Source organism: Battus philenor, unplaced genomic scaffold (genome assembly GCF_028537555.1).
Source record: "Battus philenor isolate CCGP_79_NKW_IND1 unplaced genomic scaffold, ilBatPhil1.0.hap1 SCAF_9, whole genome shotgun sequence".
Lineage (NCBI taxonomy): Eukaryota > Metazoa > Arthropoda > Insecta > Lepidoptera > Papilionidae > Battus > Battus philenor.
Window position 1 is genome coordinate 12,849,733 of NW_027181759.1, and position 19,236 is coordinate 12,868,968.

The window sequence follows — 19,236 nt, forward strand, 5'->3', positions numbered from 1 at the left end:
GATAAAACAAGTTTTTTTAGTAAAAATATTTTACTTAAATACAATAATAATTTAGTCTATTGCATTCATACAACATTCACAAGAATTCATGCAAACCACTTCAAATGCATTATCTGATTGATCTCCTAGATGTCGACAGGATTCAGCTTGCATGATAATAGAAATCCTATCACATTTTGTCTTGAGAATAATTTAAACTGAAACAGAAAAACACATTTTAGTGAAAACATGGATGAGTGTTTTTTTATTTTTATAAGTTCTAAATTAAGTCAAGACTGTGCTCACTGCATTAGGAACAAAAAGTAACAAATAATCAGCTCACTGTCATAATTGCATAAATATGATTGAAAAAAGAGCATATTCATTATTATCATATCAGCAATTAGATATATACTGCAAAGCATATGCTTCCCCCAAAGATCAAAATACAACAAGTAAAGTGCTGTGTGCATCCAGCAACTTCCTGCACCTTAATTATACCTCTGGTTGATTTAGTGCATGGCCTACTCATACCAGATATATATCTGGTTCTTGGTTACCACTCAGAGACCTTTCAGCTACCACGTTATGTTATTATATATTATTTCTACAATTTGTTATTTACTGAGAACTATGATGTCAGAAATTAACTATCTTCATATCAGTTAAAAGATGTCCTGTATTGGGCATAAGGCTGCCAAAAATTTTCAATAAGACCCATTGGATTGTGCATCTGTCCACCTTGTGTGAACATTGTATACTGTTCTTGCTGGTCTATGGTGTTCTCTCTAGAATAGGAGCCAATTTATATTGTCACATACACTAAAATCCTAGTTACCATGTAAGGTGTGTGTGTGTTGAGACACAGAAGGCAAGTCACACAAGATATTTGAGATCAGACAGTTTGATATTTATCTATTGTTTTCCTGCCCCCTATCCAAGGCGACCAAGATATGCAAGATATGCACACATAAGAGTTTATGATTTTAGAATGCAGAAGTTCAATTCATGAGCCAATAACTTTTGTTTAAAGTATATTGATAAAAAGTAAGTAATGTTTAGTGAGTTTTGATATATTTCTATTTAATATTATATAAAGTAATTGAATAAATAGCTATTACCTTTTGATTGCTTTTGATGAAACTACTAACATTTAATAGTCCACTTTAAACTTATACTTTTAACTGTTCTGTTTAATTGACTTAATTTATGATAACTTAGCACAAAAAATCTGTATCATATTTAGTTAATTATTGTTACTATATGCACAGTAACTATGAAAACTATATTTAGTGAATCTTAAAGTCAAAACTACTTATACTATACTTATTGCATAAGTGTCCACCCACAAACTTATTTACGAAAGGAATTAAATCTGTCTTACCTATTTTACTACTACTTTACAAGTCAGATCTACCCATATACTTGGGTTTTAATTCTTCTATTCTCTTGATAAAGTCCGTTTTTTCTATGCAGCCATCGCAAACTTCGTCCCAATCGTTAAGGATTTTTTTTAGGTCTCGCACCTTTAATTTCTTCAAATCCACATTGTTCAGGTCAATTTGTTTATCAAAGCGCAGGTCGCATATTTGAGCGTCTTTTTTTCTCAATTTCTCGCAAATCTTGTCTGCCGGCATGGACCAGCTAAGGGGCTTAGACAGCTCGCCTAAAATACCAGTGGCAGATTCTTCTAATCCTCCTAAGTAATAACAAAATCTGTTCTCTTTGTTCTTCGTGCCTTTACAATACTTCTTGAATTCTGCTTCAATTAACTTAGGATCTTTCTTCACATTATCAGTTAACGTGGCCGCGAATTTTTCAACTGTTTTAATACATACTTCGCATTCACCTTCCTTTAAAGCGATGCTTAATTGTAAGATCGCTGCCAAGAATAGTAAATAAATAATTTTTAATTTATACATGGTTAATATTTCAATGAAAAAAGATAAAGGTAATTTTAGTCACAACTGACTAGGCGACGTAGAAATAATGAAACTAAAATGAAAATGTTGAAATAGAAGAGTCTCGTCCATTCATGGAAATGAAGACGTTGACAGCTTTACTTGGCCGGCTGCGATTGGTGCACGTTTTATCAAAAAGTAAGAGGAATCGTTTCATTTTACGTTGTTGTGAATAAAATTTTTGTGTATTTTTTGTTACGTAAAAATTAAAAATCAAAGTTTGGAACATATAAGGAAAATAAAAAAATAACTAAAATCGGTAATTAATATAAATTATAACAAATACATCTACATTTTTTTTGCCGAGTTAAAGGTTAAAAAAAGATAATGACGTTGTTGTCATGGATACATATTTGTTTATCAATATCCGGATTTCGGGTCATTTTCTGCTCATGCATTTGTTTTATTAATAAAAGTCGTGTTCGATATAACATATAAAGTGGTGTAACATGTCCACTGCAAGAACTGAACTTGAAAATAACCCTCGAGGGGCATTGGAGCAATATATTACAACTTTGCAAAGTGAATCAAAGATTGCACGCAAAAATGCCTTCATGAAGATAAACACAGAAATATTTGAAAATCCAGCTAATACTGATTGCGATTTAACTATTATATTTCCAGAAATATATGCTTATGTTTTGAAAGGATTTTCAGATTCTTCGGAAGGATGTCGCGAAATAAGTGCATTAATTATTGCAAATTTCATTGAAAGTTTGCCACCCAATGATTATTATTTAACCTATATACTTCCCGTGATAGTCCGTCGTATTGGCTGTGCAGAGATGATAGAAGATTCCGAAGAAATTCGTTTGTTACTTATACAGTTGGTACATAAAATATTAGAAAAATACAAAAACACTCACCTGTTATCGTCTTTTTTCAACGATTTTACGAATATTTTGACTAAAACTTCAACAGACCCTTTTCCTAAGGTTAAATTGGAGGCTTGTGACTGCATTATATTGCTTTCTAAAATTCTTCAAAGAGATTTTCATCTCCAATCGGAAAGTTTTATTAAACCTTTGCTAACAAACTTTGCACACCAGCATTTCAGAGTAAGAGTTGCAGCTATAAAAGCTATTGGTAAGTTTATTTAGTAAGCTTGGCTCTATATATATTACCTAAACATTGTTTATTTTCAGTTGTCTTAACTTTTGTTTATATTTACTTTCAAAGAATGTGAAAACGGAACTTATATTTTGGTAAATGTACACATTAAATCTGTAGTTGTGATTTCATGTGCGAGTATTCATTGAAACATTTTTTAATCCCACAACCATAGATTGATCATGTAATGATTATGAAAATGTAGACAAAAAATACTGACGGCTACATGATTAAGAGATAAACCACTACATGTATTGTGATTGGTAATGCCACATGGTTCAAACTATTATTTTGTTAATATCTCATTATAATCCTTGAAAGCATTATCTCCCCGAGTGTACCACCTAACACAAATTGTTAAAAATGATGTAATCAATAAATGTTGGTTTTAACATTTCAATAACTTTCATTTTTATTTACCTGATGCATAGAGGAACTCTACCAGTGTACTGATGGTCTTCTTCAATAGATTAGACAATGTAATAATTGCAGCATTATACATAACTTACATTTACCTGAAAATATCTAGGTGCAGTAGTGATTGTGGGCAATGCCAAGTGCTTTGAGCTGTCAATAACGCCGATGGCAGAAAAACTCTTTGATGAGAACACACAAGTCCGTATGCAGGTTACTTGTGAAGTTGGTAACTGGATGTTAAACTACAGGGACAGATATTCATTCTGGCACCGCATGATACCACTGCTACTTACCAGGTACAGTTTCTTTTTAACTCTAGGATTTTTCTAATACATCTATACTGATAATAATTTATCTGCACCATTGTTAAATATAATTGATTATAGATTTGAAAGCAGTAAATTGTCATTGAACCGTTGATCAAATGTTTGTCTAGGAGCTTGTAGCTAAATGTGTGTCCATTAGCATTTTTATTATCATCTAGCTTTACTTTAAACCACATCATGATCTCTGCATACCTTAGGTGTATCAATGTCTTGAGGTTGAACTCAATTACAAACTGAAGAAGCACACTAAGAAATTGTATGTAATTACCATGAATTTCATATTAAAAATTAATAAATTAAAAATCTAGTTATTAATAATTGTATAGAAAATTGTTTCTGTATGATTATGATGTAGGTAGGCAATTTCTAAGTGTAATATATTTCGGTATAGATAACCAATTATAAACAAAATAATAATACAGTTAATATTTTTGAATTGAAATGTTGTTGTAAAACATTTCGCTGTTCTGTTTTAAGCTATACTCAATGTGTTTAGGCCAACCTTAGCGGTGTTATTAAGATATTTCACTGTATTAGGACATTGAATTACTCATCTAATGTAGTAGTACACAGGGCATGTCGCTCGGCTGGGTTTCAAGTGGTGATGAAGAGTCAGTACAGAGTCAGGGCAAGGAAAGTTGCTGGATACAGGCATCATCTTTGGTGTTTCACTTGACAATGATGATTAGAAAGTCACTAAATTCTTAAGGACAGATGCTTTCCAGTGACTAAGTTTAAGAGAGATTGCCTTTTAGTTCAGGGTAGCCAAGAATGCTGACACTCTATTTGTCTTTATTTGTTTCTACATATAGCATATACTTAAACATTATCATTTTATTAATCCATGAAAACAATTTTTATTCTATTCCTTATATTTTATTTGCCCCCTTGAGTAAAAGCCTCTTTCATCTTTTTTTAAGCCATGTGGTTGGTTTTTTTATTTTTATTTTCGACTAAGTGTACTTATTTCTATACAAAAAATGAACTCTTTTAATGTTTATAGCTTAAGTGACGTCATGGCTGATGTGAGAGAGACCGCCACGAAGCTTTGGTCGGATGTTGGACTTCAGTACATGGAGGAAAATGAGGATGACTTAAAAAAGAAATTGGATTTCCTTAAAGATGTTCCATCACATTATCCAGATGTAAAGCGCCCAAACTTCGGCTGCAGGTGTCTGGTACAAAGTAACATTGGAAAGATTGTACCGGCCATTGGCAAAGGTAAATACTAATAAAAATTATAGGAATAATATATGTAATTATTGAATACAATACAATTATAATTATCTAATTAAAGTGGACAAAATACTACTCTAGTAATAAATACATATGCTTATTTTAAAAAAGTTGAAGCTTCGAAATATGTTCTCGTTCAAAATACCTCAATGGCTGAAGACGAAGGTGATCAGTGTGTGTTGCCGGTGATAATTTACGGATCTAAGACGTCGTCTTACGATGGGCCTTATAAGAAGGCTCAAGCTCACCCAGAGAAAAATGTAAAGAGCCATGCTCTGAGTTTTGGTGTGAAATTGAATGAAGAGATCCAGAGATGGAGAGATCCGAAGGTTACTGATGTAGCTCGAAGTATTGCGCGTGTGAAGTGGCAGCGAATAGGACGCATCGCCCGAGAATTAATGGGGGATGGGGCCGTGAGGTTTTCTAATGACGACCACGAGCTGGTAGACGCGGTACCCATGCGTCCCATTAGGTCAACCGATGACATAGTTTTTGTCAAAGGAAGTCGCTGTCCTTTGGGGTGTTCACACTTTTCAGAGGACGCCTAGCGGCAGATATGATGATGATATAAAAAAGGTGGAATTAGGTGAACATACCTTAGTTGTTCTGAAAGGAATAGTGTGTGTGTGTTTATTCAGTATTTATTATCAAAAGACAAATTTAGCATGGGCATAGACATAAGAAGAATTTACATTGTCAATGGTGATCACAGAAATGGATGGATGGCAAGCCGATGCTCGCCTTCGAGTCGCTCAACTGCTGTGCTGGTTGCTGCTGTGTGCCGAAGAGGGCTCCACGCAACATGCCAATGCTATTGTAAAGATTTTGCAAAGAGGCGCCGGGGATGACGACGCTCGAGTCATCCTTGAGGTGATTTATTTTAAATATTTGATTGAAATCTTTATTATCTTTACTTGTATATGCCATTAAATCACCGTATCTGTAAAACGGTGGGGCGTTAGTTGAAATATGGTAATATTCTATGATGTTTATTGTATATTTGTATGAAAGTCTTTTGCAATTTATTTTTTGGGGGCACACTACCTCTCGGAATTTGTAGGTTCAATTTTTTTAATTCAGTTTGATCAGTCTTGTTTGTATTGAACATGACGCCAATTTAGATCAGCTTGGCCAGACTGGATTTACCTCGAGACCTGGGACCCCAGAAATTTTCCTTTGGAGGCGCTGAGTTTCCCAAGTGCTTTCAAAAGTACCCTTTGTGTCTAATAATATTGTTACTGTTTTAATTTGATATTTGGGTTATATTCTAGCTAAAATAGAATAGCGGTGAACACACTACGCGATTCGATACTACTTTTATAGTGCAAACAGCCAAGGAGTGGAACAACCTACCGGCTCCGTTGTTTCCGGCCAACTAAAACTTAGGAGTCTTTTAAGTCAAAAGTATAAAAATTTGTCAAAAATATAATTCCTTTAGGCAAGCATGTACCGTCGTAGGTTTCGTCATCGCTTAACATCAGGCGAGATAGAGTTAAATGCTTTGCATATAAATTATAAAAAAAAAATCATTTATTTAAGCTGCACATTGCCTCAGAATGTTACTCCTAAATTTTTGATTAGAATTTTTGGCATATGTAAATAATTCGATGACCAAAAAGTGTAAAGGAGACGATAAAAATCGATTATCTATAAAAAAATGATACGCATTTTATTTTTTCTTAGCATTATAGTTTATATAGTAGTTTTGTAATTAAAAAAATATTATAAATAAACATGTTTTTATAGTAAAAATGTACAAATCTCCAAAAATAGCCAATATTTCTGTTGATTTGACTTATTATTTTAAATTAGATAAAACGCGCTGCAGAGCTATTTGGTTATTTCATCATCCCCGAGACCTGGTGGCCGCTTCTCGAAACCGATGTGGATTCTTGGCCAGCTCTGATGGTTATAGCGAACATCCTTAAGGGATCCCAAGCTAACCTTGTGAAGGGAAGGGTTATGACGGAGCTGTGTAAAGAGTTGGCCGATCCTGACAGGTGCCGAGTGAGAAAGGTTGGTTGTTGAAAATTTTGGTTATTTTTTATGTATATGTCGCGTCGTTGTGGATTCTTCTTTATTAATGTCGATTCTGTATTGTTTCTGAAGATGTTAATGCTGTTAGCCCTAAGGCTTTTACAGTTTCATCGGTACTGAGTTCAAGAAGCTGAAGGGTCTGTGAACTAGATTTAAACTAGAAACTAAAAGCTGGGGAGGCGCCTACTAGTTGCACCGGGACGCTCGCACGTTGTTAAGGCTCTTCGCTGTAGAGCTTGAGGTGTGTTACTGGAGTGTGCTTGCGGGTTAGGACGGCAGCATGGACCACAGGCATGTCGATTCTACCGCGCGGTGCTATTTGTATACGCACAACTAGCGCCATCTGTCGACGCCGTCCGAAACTACAGAGTTCCGACATATAGATGTCATCATATTTCAGCTGAATTAGCCGTTTTTTGAACCATGTCCTATACCAAGTGTAATTGTTTAACCGATTAGTACCTAAGACGATTTTACATTATCATACCATTACTTCAGCCATACAACTACTCCCATATATTTCCAAAAGGACTAGTAGGAAACAATCTGCATTCAACGCCTTCCAAGGAACTTAGTAAGGACGTCTGTTCACCCTGTAGGAGCTCCGTTACGTCATCGTCAGCGGCGCGTCGAAAAGGGGAATTCACAGAAATATAATTCTTTATATACATCAGACGCATCAGAGCGCTCTGGAATGCTTCTCGACTTTTGATTGGCTGACGATTTTTATTGGTTGAATCGGTCGGATTGGTCGGATCGGTTTATATATCGGCTAAGCTTGATGAATATATACACTTCTACTTTTGACTTCGTTTTGTTATTACTTCCAAGATCTACCGGCCCTAGGAAGAATCCCACAACCTCATGGGTGGACATTCTACCCTGCGCTTGCTGGTTTGTGGTCAGTACTCCAGAATAAGGCACCAGCGGTAATCTATCGCTGATATGATGATGATGATGATGATTCGTTACTGTACAGCAGTTGCATAAAGTTTTGTGCTATTTATAACATTTTAATTTCTACGTAAGACGATGTTTTGTCTCGGCATCTAGTATTGAATGTAAACGCAATAGCAATAAGCAAAATGTTTGAGGGAACTGTACTTACAATCAAACACAAAGGTACAGTCCGCAGCAAAAATTAAGACCCATCGCAAGTCTACATCCGCTAATAACTTTAAAATAGTCTAGGCGTCCAGTGTTTTTGAAATTTGGTGCGAGCTATACCAGACTATATTTTCTACGCCCACAGATAAAATATCAAGAAAATCTTCTACACACTACCGAAGCCCTAATGGACCTGTGCGGAGAAGAATGTATACCAGTAGCTGAAGATTTATTCATAATAAACTTCACAGTTTACGCCATGCCATTTGATGACAAGATACAGTTCATGGCTTTGTGTAAGTTTTTTTTTTAATTCAAATTGAAATTTTGATTTTAGTGGCCAGTATATATTTATTTATGATACATTCTATATTTCTTGATGGAACTAAATTGCTATGTCTTTTATTATTACTTGAGAGCGCTAATTTTGTTCGGTAAAAAGTTCATCGCTCTGTATCGTTTCGGTTCAAAATATATTTTTAAATATAATGTTTTGCTAATCTGTGCCTTCTTCTTTTAAATCGATGGACGCCCACTGCAAGACAAGCTCCTGCGTTGCTATATATCGTCGATCCACCTTGAAGCCTATCCACGTCGCGTCTACCGGCTTGTGGTTGCCGCTCGAGAATCTTTAGGCCATTGGTTGTACGAGTGACGTACTACCCCGCCCACAGTCACTTCAGACGAGTAATTTGCTTAAAGGAAGCAATACGCAATAAAATTTAGATGTTTTGCTAAAACGTTTAGGATTCAATAGACAAATGAGTTGTCTTTGTAAATTTAAGTGGCAACGAGAAGGCCATATAGCACGCAGAACAAATGACCGCTGTGGCCATAAGGAGAACACGCCACAAGATGATTGTGGTTGTGATTTGAGCGTCCTATGGCTTTAACGATGATGAAGTTGTACATTTTTCGTTATTAAATCTCTGGGTGAATACAATATAACATCTCAATTCGGATTAATAACCAACATGAGGTTTATATGTAATTATTTAACAAGTATTATTTTTACGATGTGTAGCATATGTTTATATCATTGGGTTAACCCATGGCGGTTATTGGTTAGAGAGAGAGAGAGAGAGGGAGGGAGAGAGAGAGAAAGAGAGAGAGAGAGAGAAAGAAAGAACATCTGGGGTCCTCGGCGTTTAAGAAGATCGTGAAATTATAGCCGGTAAAAGTCCGGGATAACATTTTTCATTGCCCCCGCAGCGGAGGGGTATCCTATGCAGGATTTCTTCACGAGAAAGAGAGGTGATGAGTGGAGAGAGTAAATGAGATTAAGATTGGACAGGAAGACCTTCATTAAAATGGAAATTTCATGGTAATATATCTCACGCAGCGAACCTGGATAAACTGCGTTATATAGAAAACTGCGGGCGCTCTTTGACGGCTCTTTACGAGCGTCACATTCGAAGGATCCTCGTGGACATCACCAGCGATGCCCTCACCTGGACATTGCTCACACCCGATAGATGTTTGCTTGAGAGTATCCTTTTACACTCCGGTAAGTCCCTCCATCTATTCCTTCTATAACTAGCTTCTTCTTCTTTTTCTTATTTCTTTCATACGATCTCGCAGCGGAACTCCGACCATAGCTCATTCCCTTGTTTTCTGGGTGACTTTGAGCCTTATGACGAGCTGTCACCTGTTAGATATAAAGAGATTAAATTTAGTTATAGTTTGTAAATTAAAATTTAATTTTTGTTTCATTTGAGCCGGTCGATGCAATGTTAGTATTGTGGGTAGCGCGAGTCCGGTTTTCGTTGCGATTTTTTGGAGAAGAATGTGGCTTGCTGTGGACGTCTATAGGCTGAAAAGATTTAGTTTCATACATCTGTGGTTAAACATCATTGTTAATTTGTGTTTTGGTATTTGTAATTCTGTCCACGCTTGGCAGGCGGGCTAGCGATCGCGGTGTGGTATTTTGGTACGCAGAGAACGCTGCTGCCCATCTTTTGAAAATTTGTTTTTGCAATCCTATATGATTAATGTACAAAATGTGATCTATATATAGTTATAAGATTGAATTCCCGATATCGGCCCAGCGACCTACGATCGTAACTTTCAGTGCTCTATCGCAGGGCTAGCACTGCTCAATAAAGTATATATATATATATATATATATACATAGTATACTTTATTGAACAGTGTATAATGTACTTTATTTATACATTGAGCAGTGGTAGCCCGTCAAGTACGGCAGAGTACTGAATATTTTATTTTGTAATCAAATTATAATTTATTATTATAGTATTATTCTACAACGTGGACGACCAATGATTCCTATGTTTATTTTCAGGATACGCAATGGGCAGCCAGTTGCACCTAATAGCGCCTTTGCTGCGTGAGTGTCTGGCAACACCGAAAGTGGATCCTGAAGTTAAATTGAAAGTATTTACAGCTTTATCTACGGTTCTACTGCGCCGACAGAGCAATTTCAGCAAATGCGAAATGGATAAATTGGAGGCATTCCTGAAAGTCGTGATTGAGGGTAAAAATTTAATATTTATAGATCCATATTAGACAAGTAAATTTAAATTATTTTAAATTAATAAGACTTGACAGCGGTAAATAACTTATTTGCCAGCAAAAAGCTTTACGATTTTTACTCCTATATGAAATCGATCTGTATACAGCGATCACTTTGAAATAAAATATGTTACGGTAATTTATCTTTCATATGGGAATGCGACATGACAACAAGTGCAGTCAGTATACAGTCTGCAGGGATAGATAATAAACAATAATTAATTTTAATATGTAGTAAGGTAAAGTACCCCGTAGATGACACCTTAACGATTTATCGAGATGTTTATTGAGATGGTTTGGTATGAAATCATCTTAGACGGAACTGCTTGTCATTACTGGTTGCGCTAATTATTCCCCTTTCAAAATGTGACAAGATTGTAGCAATAAAACTAATTTGTATTTTTATGTTATTTTTTAATAACATAAAAGTACTATGTTGAGTAGTTGACACCTAGTGGAAACTAAAATATTCAGTAGTTGACACTTTTTTTTTCAGTAGTTGACATAGGTATGCTTAAATTAATATGAAGGTATAAAATGTATACAAAAAAGATATCAGCTAGTTTCATTAAAAATTTAGTTAGTATAATAATAGTACACATGTCTTGTCTGACTCATGTTTAATGGCTCGTTGATATGATACAACACGTCTTTCCAATTATAGTCCAAGAGATCCACTTTTTGAGGCCATTTCCAAAGTCTTCCACATTTCTGCATTGCCGAAATAGAAGCAGCTGTTTTGGTAACATGAGTAATAACCCCTGGAAATGACTCTTCTTCGTAATAAAATACTACATACTCTCCTACCTCTCTCTGTACTGGATTTTTAAGATTGTTTTCAGATATGTTTTCTCCATCGCTCTCATTTTGAGACTCATTTTCACTGTCAAGAGTAATGCCATCAGTATGTGTCAGAACTATCATCAAAATTTAACACCCTCTTTTCAGTCTTTTTCTTACACTTCTGAATCTTCGCTTTTTTGGTGTTTCATTATCTTCTCTTTTCTTTTGTCTTTCAGCAGCATGTTACATTTTTTTTCTGATTCTTCCTTTTCTGCTAATTTCTTTCTAAAGTATTCTTGACACAGATGTCCCGAAACTATGGCAGGCATTCTTTCTTTTATAGGTCGTATTTTTTTATTTCTTCTTGATTTTTATTGTAATAGAAATGTCTTTTGAAAGGGCTGGGGATTTCCACTGACACTGAAGAAGGTCCAGCTTAGCAAAGGTTCATACCATTTTCAGAAGATTCTTCAAAAACCGTAGAAATGTTGTTTTCAGATGCTAGGTTGTTATCTTCGTTAATTTAGTTATTGCACTCATTGATGCCACCAGAAGCGAGCGTAGTAATACCGCTTGCTTATGTAGATAATAATAGATTAATATCTTCCCTGCTTTCTTTGGTAGGCTCGTTGATAACAGAGGTATTTATCAAACCACTTTCTATTTCTAATTTTGTATTTTGCCATAGTTCAAACAGTGACATATTTTTTTTTCATCCAACTCATTTTTATCTCCATTGCGAAATGTAATGAGCTTGCTTTGTGGAATACTTAGATTGAGAAACCGAAGCCCTACTTTTAAAAATCTTTTACGTTCCTCAACATTCGTAAGTTGATCACCTTCATTGTTTAGTAGTTTAGTAGGGACAGAGACAATTTCTGGGTTCCATGGAAATAGCCCACATTTCCTAAAACCATTTTCGAAGATTGTTGCGTTCTGTATAGTGTTGATAACTTCTTTTAGTAATTTTAGAAAATCTTTTTTCTTTAAGATTGGAGATTCTTAATTAGATAATCTCCATTCGTGAACCTTTTGTTTCCAATGCTCTTTCAGCGTTCTGAAAACCGCAACATCCATTGGTTGTAATAGATGTGTTGCATTGGGGTGCAGAGCAATGAGGATAATCCCATTTTTTTCACAAAACTGACTCACTTGTAAACTTAGGTGAGACTGATGCCCATCTACAAAAAGAATGACCGGCAAAGGAATCTTTTCTTTCTCTAGCCAAGGATGGAAAATGTCAGCAATAATTTCAAAAAATGCCTCACAAGTCATCCAACCAGAATCTGTTTTATCTATTAAGGCTATCTTGTGTAGAAATTTTAGAAATTTCCTTTTGTCGGTGGCATCTAAATAACGAAAAAAAATATTCAATAGTTGACACTTACAGCTCCAATAGTTGACACCTGTCAACTACTGAACAAAATAGTTCAAAATTATTTTAGAAGATAAAATAGAGTAATTTAACGTATAAGTAGCATAATTACAATAAATAAAACACTATTAGCAAATTATACTACAATCCATAAGTTGACACTCACATGTCTACTACTCAAATTTATGTGATTTCGAGTTTCAGTAATTGACATGGCGCCATTTATATAGTTTTTATTGAATGTGATTTTAAATAATATGCATTCACGCTTCAAACTCTAATATAATTAAAGAAATTAATGTTTATTTGACAATGTAAAATAATATTACCTTTCCAACATCAAAATTCTTTTCGCTTGCTCTTAACAAACTTCACAAGAAAATAACAATAAAAATGGTGCGAGACGTGCGGTTGCCGTCATGCAAACGGGGTAACCCGTGGTGTTGTATAAGACACCACGTTAGTTTGTTTTGGTGCTGCAAGATATCTATACTATACCTTAGACACCATCTCGATTTATGGCAACCTGTATTTTTCTTAATATTTTATTTTCTTCCTCAAAGTGTCAACTACTAGTACAGTGTCAATTACTGGTGGTTTTACCTTAATCCTAATTTTCAAAACACTTTTCTAACTTTATTATCATAGCGTTATTTCTAAGACTGTTGATTTTTGGACTCCTTTATAGCTTTTAGACCTCTAACCAAATACTCTGTACAAAAAGACGCTTGTAAGAGTAATTTGATTCCAATCTATTAAAAAGTAGTAAATATAAAAATGTATTTAAAAGGTGAATAGTTTTTTGTTTATATTGATCGGTATATGTCGAATATTTAACAAAACTATTTATGATTTAATTAATTAATTTGTAATATCAAAAAAGGCCAACAGATAATAATATATAAGAATCATGAAAATAAGAGCCAATTTTTAAACTTGATTTTAGTATTTAGTTACAAATATTCAAACAAGTGACCGCAACCAAAAGGCTACAGAAAAAAAAATTATGAGTTTACCTTCTTAAAAAAGTTGTGATGATATAATGATAATTCTCTACGAAATAGAAACAGTTAAGGGGCAGATCCATAGATGAACGAAAGCAACTGATATAGCCCAGCTAATGGGCAAGTTGAAGTGGAAATGGGTACGCCACACGGCCTGCAGAACGGATGACCGCTGGGAGAAGGTTCTGGACTAATGCAGCAGTACTGACATTATCCTTCTCATTCTTCTGACCTGAACCCTGGCTATATATGTTGGTTATTGGGACCTTTCGTGCAGGTCTAGACTAGGAATTTAGATAAGTTGGTGTACCATGCCACATGTGTCTAAGGTTATGGAGAGAAGACCACGGATTTCCCCCCACAATGTGGACAGACGAACTTAGGAAGATAACAAATGCAGACAGCTGTAAATATATAGAGGTGCCCTATATCCAGCAGTAGGCGTACTTTATCTAAAATGATGAAAAAATAATAGTGAATGGTATATGTAACAGATAATATATTACTTTGATGTTGGTTTAGATGTGATACTACCAAACCTAGTGTGGGCGCCTGGTAGAACAGCTGAAGCGATCCGGACTGCCGCGGTAGCTTGCCTCTGCTCGGCTCTACAGGATGATCCACAAACGGAGTCCAATTTTGACCAGGGCGGCGATGGAGATAATAACGATAAGGTAATTAAGGTAAACAAAAAGGTTCTAGAGTTGGCGTGGACGAGCCGGTAGACTCGGCCTGGGTATGCCCACCAGGTTGATCGACGATATAGTTAAGCTTGTCGCTGTATGCGGGTAGCACAAAACCCGTCGTCGTGGTGAACTTTGGAGGAGGCCTAGGTCTTGCGGCAGGTGATGATTATGATGAATTAAGAATAAGCTATAGTTTCTCACATCATTTTGTATAATATACTATATTTGAAAGCAGGAAAGTATCTTAGTAAATATATATGGTTTACGTTTTTTAAAATAGATAATGGTAATTAGACGTTACTGTAAAAAGTACAAAAGTAGTAAGTAATACCCATTGCTAGAAACTCGTCGAACATTTTTTAATTAACTTTTACGATTTTACTTGTGAGAATTTTGTTTTCGAATAAATACTGCTTATTTTGTGGAAAACATTAACGGTGGTTTAAAAAAAATTCCATTAGAAAAAACTCAAAAAAAACTGGGAGTAATACTACCTGTAGATGCCGAATTTGACAGAAACGGAACAAGCCCGCAACGACATAATATAGGTTTATTCTGTGGGAGGGACTACATATGCTTACTTTGAGAGTAACTATGTATATGTCATATTAATTAATCAAATACTATTTTTCAAAAAATCTGTTAATCGGGTAAAGTTGGTATTAATAATCTGTATAAATTATGAACAAAATTTTATGTTGGTAGCATAAACTAGTAAAGGGCATATCTTTATAAATTGAGATTTTATGACAGAGGGACCTTCCGACAATTGCATATATATCATTTAGTCTAAACAAGACGTCAGGCGTCAAGTTTGACTTGGGTTGCTTTTATTTATGATTTATTATGGAATCAAGTTTCATTCATCTGAGACTTATTTTTTAAAAATTTATAGAAGAATGTATTTCTATTGTGTAATTTATCAAGTGTCGATTTCGGGATTCTCTGAGTCTGAGCTCAGTTGTCTGGTGAGCAGTGGTTTCCATGTAGCCTAACACAGAATTGACGTTATCCATCCGATGTCCGTGGCGTTGTGTTTCTTGCTATTGTTATTTGATGTGTTAAAAGTTGTGCTGCTAGCCGGTCTAGGCTTTGTACAGCTTCATCGAAATTGAGCCCGTGGAAACAGAGGTCCACGGATTAAAAATTTTACGCTGGGGATCGTACCTCGTTTACGACGAAGATGTCCACACGCGGAGAACTATATCCGTGTAGGTGTATAATGTAGTGAGTGGGGTGTAGAGTATGTAGCACGAAGTGAGGTCTACTCAGCGATCGGGAGAGACACGGGCCTTTCCGGACCGCCCTCGCTTGAACGAGGGTTAGACGGACGCGGCCGCCGTGTCATGTGTAGGTGAGTAGTGCATGACAGGTGCATCGAGGCCGCCGTGGCTCGATGTGAGGCGTATGTACTGGCCTTGAGACAGGGAGCGGATATTATTTAAATTCCGTTTTAAGGGCTGTGTTTCTTGGAAGGGACGAAGGTTATTATAGTCTTGCAGACAGCTTATTTGTTAAAGAGAAGTCTAAGAAATAGACATAATTTCTTGCTTAGCTTGCGCATTATCTCGCAATAAGTCGTTTTCTGTGTTTATAACTAGCTCGCGGATTGTGGTCAGTTAATAAAACAAAAATTAGTATTTTTTTTATTTTGTAATTTTTAAATGATATACGATTGATTTACAGAAGGTGAATTTATTCCCGACCAAAGAATCGCTGGAACCTTTCATAGAGCGCATGGTACCTTTGTTGGTGGGTTTAGCTGATGACAATTCGACATTGACTCGTCAGCACACCATGCGTGCCATCTGCTGTCTTGCTTCGCTTGCGAAACAACGTGACTGCTTCACCGTTGAGATATTGCATAAGTTGTACTTCGGTGAGTGTTTAGCAGGTTCATTTATTATCCATATAAGGTTATTTAACCAGTTAGTATACGTCATAAGATTCTTCTCATGCTAGAAGAGCCCAATTTATAAGAAACTAGAATCAGATTGACTTCCCCTCTATAAGATAAAGCTGCGAGGGTTCCAAACTCACCCTGATCTGCGAAGAGCTCACAACAAACTTAGAAGTGACCAATTTGAATTCACTAGCCATAAATCGGGATGATTTCAGGAAAAAAAACTTATTATCATCATTCCAGCCATAAGACTTTACTGCTAAACATATGTCTCCCACATATATTTCCAACAGTAACGGTTTGAAGCCACCTGCATCCAGCCTCTTCAACGTCTTCAAAGAACCTTCCATAATGAAAGAAATATAAATTGAGAACTGATTTTTCATACATTCTACTGTCGAATAAAATGTGTGTATTTATCCACACAATAAATAATATGATAATTCGGGTTTAAAAAAATGTTTTAACTATATTTTGGTGTTTGGAATATGTGACAAAAACTTTTCTGTTAAAATTAAAACATGATAATAGTGAAATAATACATAATACCACATAGAGCGCTGAAAAGAAGTTATTACCTAATGGTTCTGGAGCAAAGATGACGTACTAGCAGTGTAGAAAATGAGCTAACAAGATGGACAGGCGACTTCTTTAAAAACGTTACAAGAAGTTGGATATAGGTCCCTTTAAATCGGTTCTTTTGGAAATCTATTGAGGAGAACCAGTAGTGGGCTTTCTATGGCTGAAATAATGACAATGATGACGCGGTACAATTCGATGCAGCTAAAAAGAGAGTATGAGAGAGAAAATTTGTGAGAGAGGAGAGCAAAAAAGTGAAAGAGAGAGATAGGGAAAAAGTTTGAGGGAGGAAGAAAGGGAAAGGAGTGAGTGAGAAAGAGTGAGGTAATACTTCTACAGTGTAAAAATATATTTTTCAGTAATTAAACTCTCATTACAGTTGTGTTGAAGCGTTTAGACGACAGCAGCGATCGTGTGCGTTCGTTCGCCGTGCGTACAGTGCGTACGTTGTTCGCAAACAGACCGACCCCATACGACACGGTCGTGTTCGGCGCGCATGTCGACGCGGTCTACAGCGCCATGTTGATACACCTCGACGACCCGGATGACGACTTCCGGAAGGAGATGCTTGGTACAGTCATGCACATTTTTATTTTACAGTTAACAGTTTTACTTACCGCTGGGCAATATTCGATAGGTGCTGGACGCTGTTAGATTTTCTGGATTTTACAGCTTCTTCAAGGAGCAGCTGCATGCTTCAGAAAGGTGGGAATATTTTCTCCAAAAGCATTTTAGCTGAATCGATATCAGAGTTGGGAGAGGATCGGCTTGAGTCGCCGGAGATACGAGGGTGGCGCGTTTTAAAATTGATTCAGTTATCGTTCGCGCGACGCGAGACTCTAGAAGACGACTTACCGCTTTAAGAGTACAACTGTTAAGAGTAGAGAAAAGTTTCCTAATCTAAATTAAATTAAAAATTCTTGTGTGAAATAAACCATATAACTGTTCCATTTATAATGCTTTTTTCGAATTTTGAGCGATCAAACGTTGTTGAATTTATAAATGGCTTGCAGACATGATTTGACATTTAACATTACCGAAAAAAGTTACTTTCTTTTATTGAAAATTATCTATCAACGTAAATTTATAAATCATCTATCAAATCAACCTATAAAATCACTTTAAAATCCATTCCTTTATTTTATCTATTGAAATGTGACAGGTTGCTTCATTCGACTTCATTACAAAGTCTGCAGGGACGGATAGTAAACAATAATATATTTTATAATCCGAATTTTTAAAACTTTGAATTACTTTACTTAAATTACATTTATTATAATTTATTTTAACCATTAATTTTTGGATAGCGATGTACCAGACATACAAACATTTACTTCATTATAATTTTTACATTTATAAATAACACCCTCTATAATTAATAAACAGTAATTAAATAAAATCGTAGTGATAAACGTAAAGTATGCTGTAACAAATCGAAACGCCATGATTTGAAAGCCCACTTTATAAGAAACTGTTTCCTATATTATATCTCGTTTTTTTTTCAGATGCTCTCATTGCACTCTGCGATATAGACCCTCAGCTTCTACTCAAGAAAGTGAAGGCAAACATACATCTATATAGGAACAAGGCCGCCTATGAACAACTTTCTAGTCATATAGAGAAAATGTTAAAATAGATTTTTTCTTTTGTGTTATGTAAAACTTTAGTTTAATAAATGGTTGAAAGCCTGAAAAGTTTTTTATTTACAATAATTTGTTTACAATCGTAATACGAAAAATTTTCTATTGCCATCTTTTTTGTCATATGGCGGCAGATACCTTTTAATTCGCATGCATTTCATTGGTCTATTTTATTTATCTTTGTTAGTTTATGTTAAAAATTATTTAATTTTATCCACTTTTATATATGTCCGTTAGACCTGTGACGAATGCTTACTTTTACTAAAATAAATAAAGAAAATGATATTATTTAAAACAACTATTCTATGCTAGTATACTTAATTAGGTTTCTTACATATTATTCATTCGTGTGCTCTATTTTGCGTTATATTGCTACCTTTATATCATATATAGATGCAACTTGGGATATTGATATCCCTTATTTGAGGCTTTTACTTTTTGTTACTAATTAAAATGTTAATAACCTTTATTGTCTATTTTAAGCGCCTCGGTTATTCCTTTGAATTAAAAAGTTAAAACAGAATGCTAAAACAAATTATTGAATATATTCTAAAATAACTT

General features: G+C 35.3%; 2 protein-coding genes across 2 annotated transcripts; one reads left to right on the forward strand and one right to left on the reverse strand.

Annotated features, from left to right (window-relative positions):
* Manf (mesencephalic astrocyte-derived neurotrophic factor) lies at positions 1–2,033 on the reverse strand. Its single transcript, XM_068775826.1, has 2 exons — positions 1,364–2,033; positions 1–197 (listed from the first exon to the last, which is right to left on the reverse strand). The coding sequence occupies exon 1, from the start codon at positions 1,899–1,901 to the stop codon at positions 1,380–1,382; it is 522 nt and encodes a 173-aa protein (XP_068631927.1). The 5' UTR covers positions 1,902–2,033; the 3' UTR covers positions 1–197; positions 1,364–1,379.
* A 279-nt stretch (positions 2,034–2,312) lies between these two features.
* Dnaaf5 (Dynein axonemal assembly factor 5) lies at positions 2,313–18,713 on the forward strand. Its single transcript, XM_068775678.1, has 12 exons — positions 2,313–3,026; positions 3,580–3,763; positions 4,797–5,014; positions 5,742–5,899; positions 6,842–7,045; positions 8,319–8,469; positions 9,516–9,680; positions 10,476–10,667; positions 14,390–14,541; positions 16,240–16,432; positions 17,415–17,606; positions 18,541–18,713. The coding sequence occupies exons 1-12, from the start codon at positions 2,390–2,392 to the stop codon at positions 18,669–18,671; spliced, it is 2,577 nt and encodes an 858-aa protein (XP_068631779.1). The 5' UTR covers positions 2,313–2,389; the 3' UTR covers positions 18,672–18,713.
* Positions 18,714–19,236: the final 523 nt, after the last annotated feature.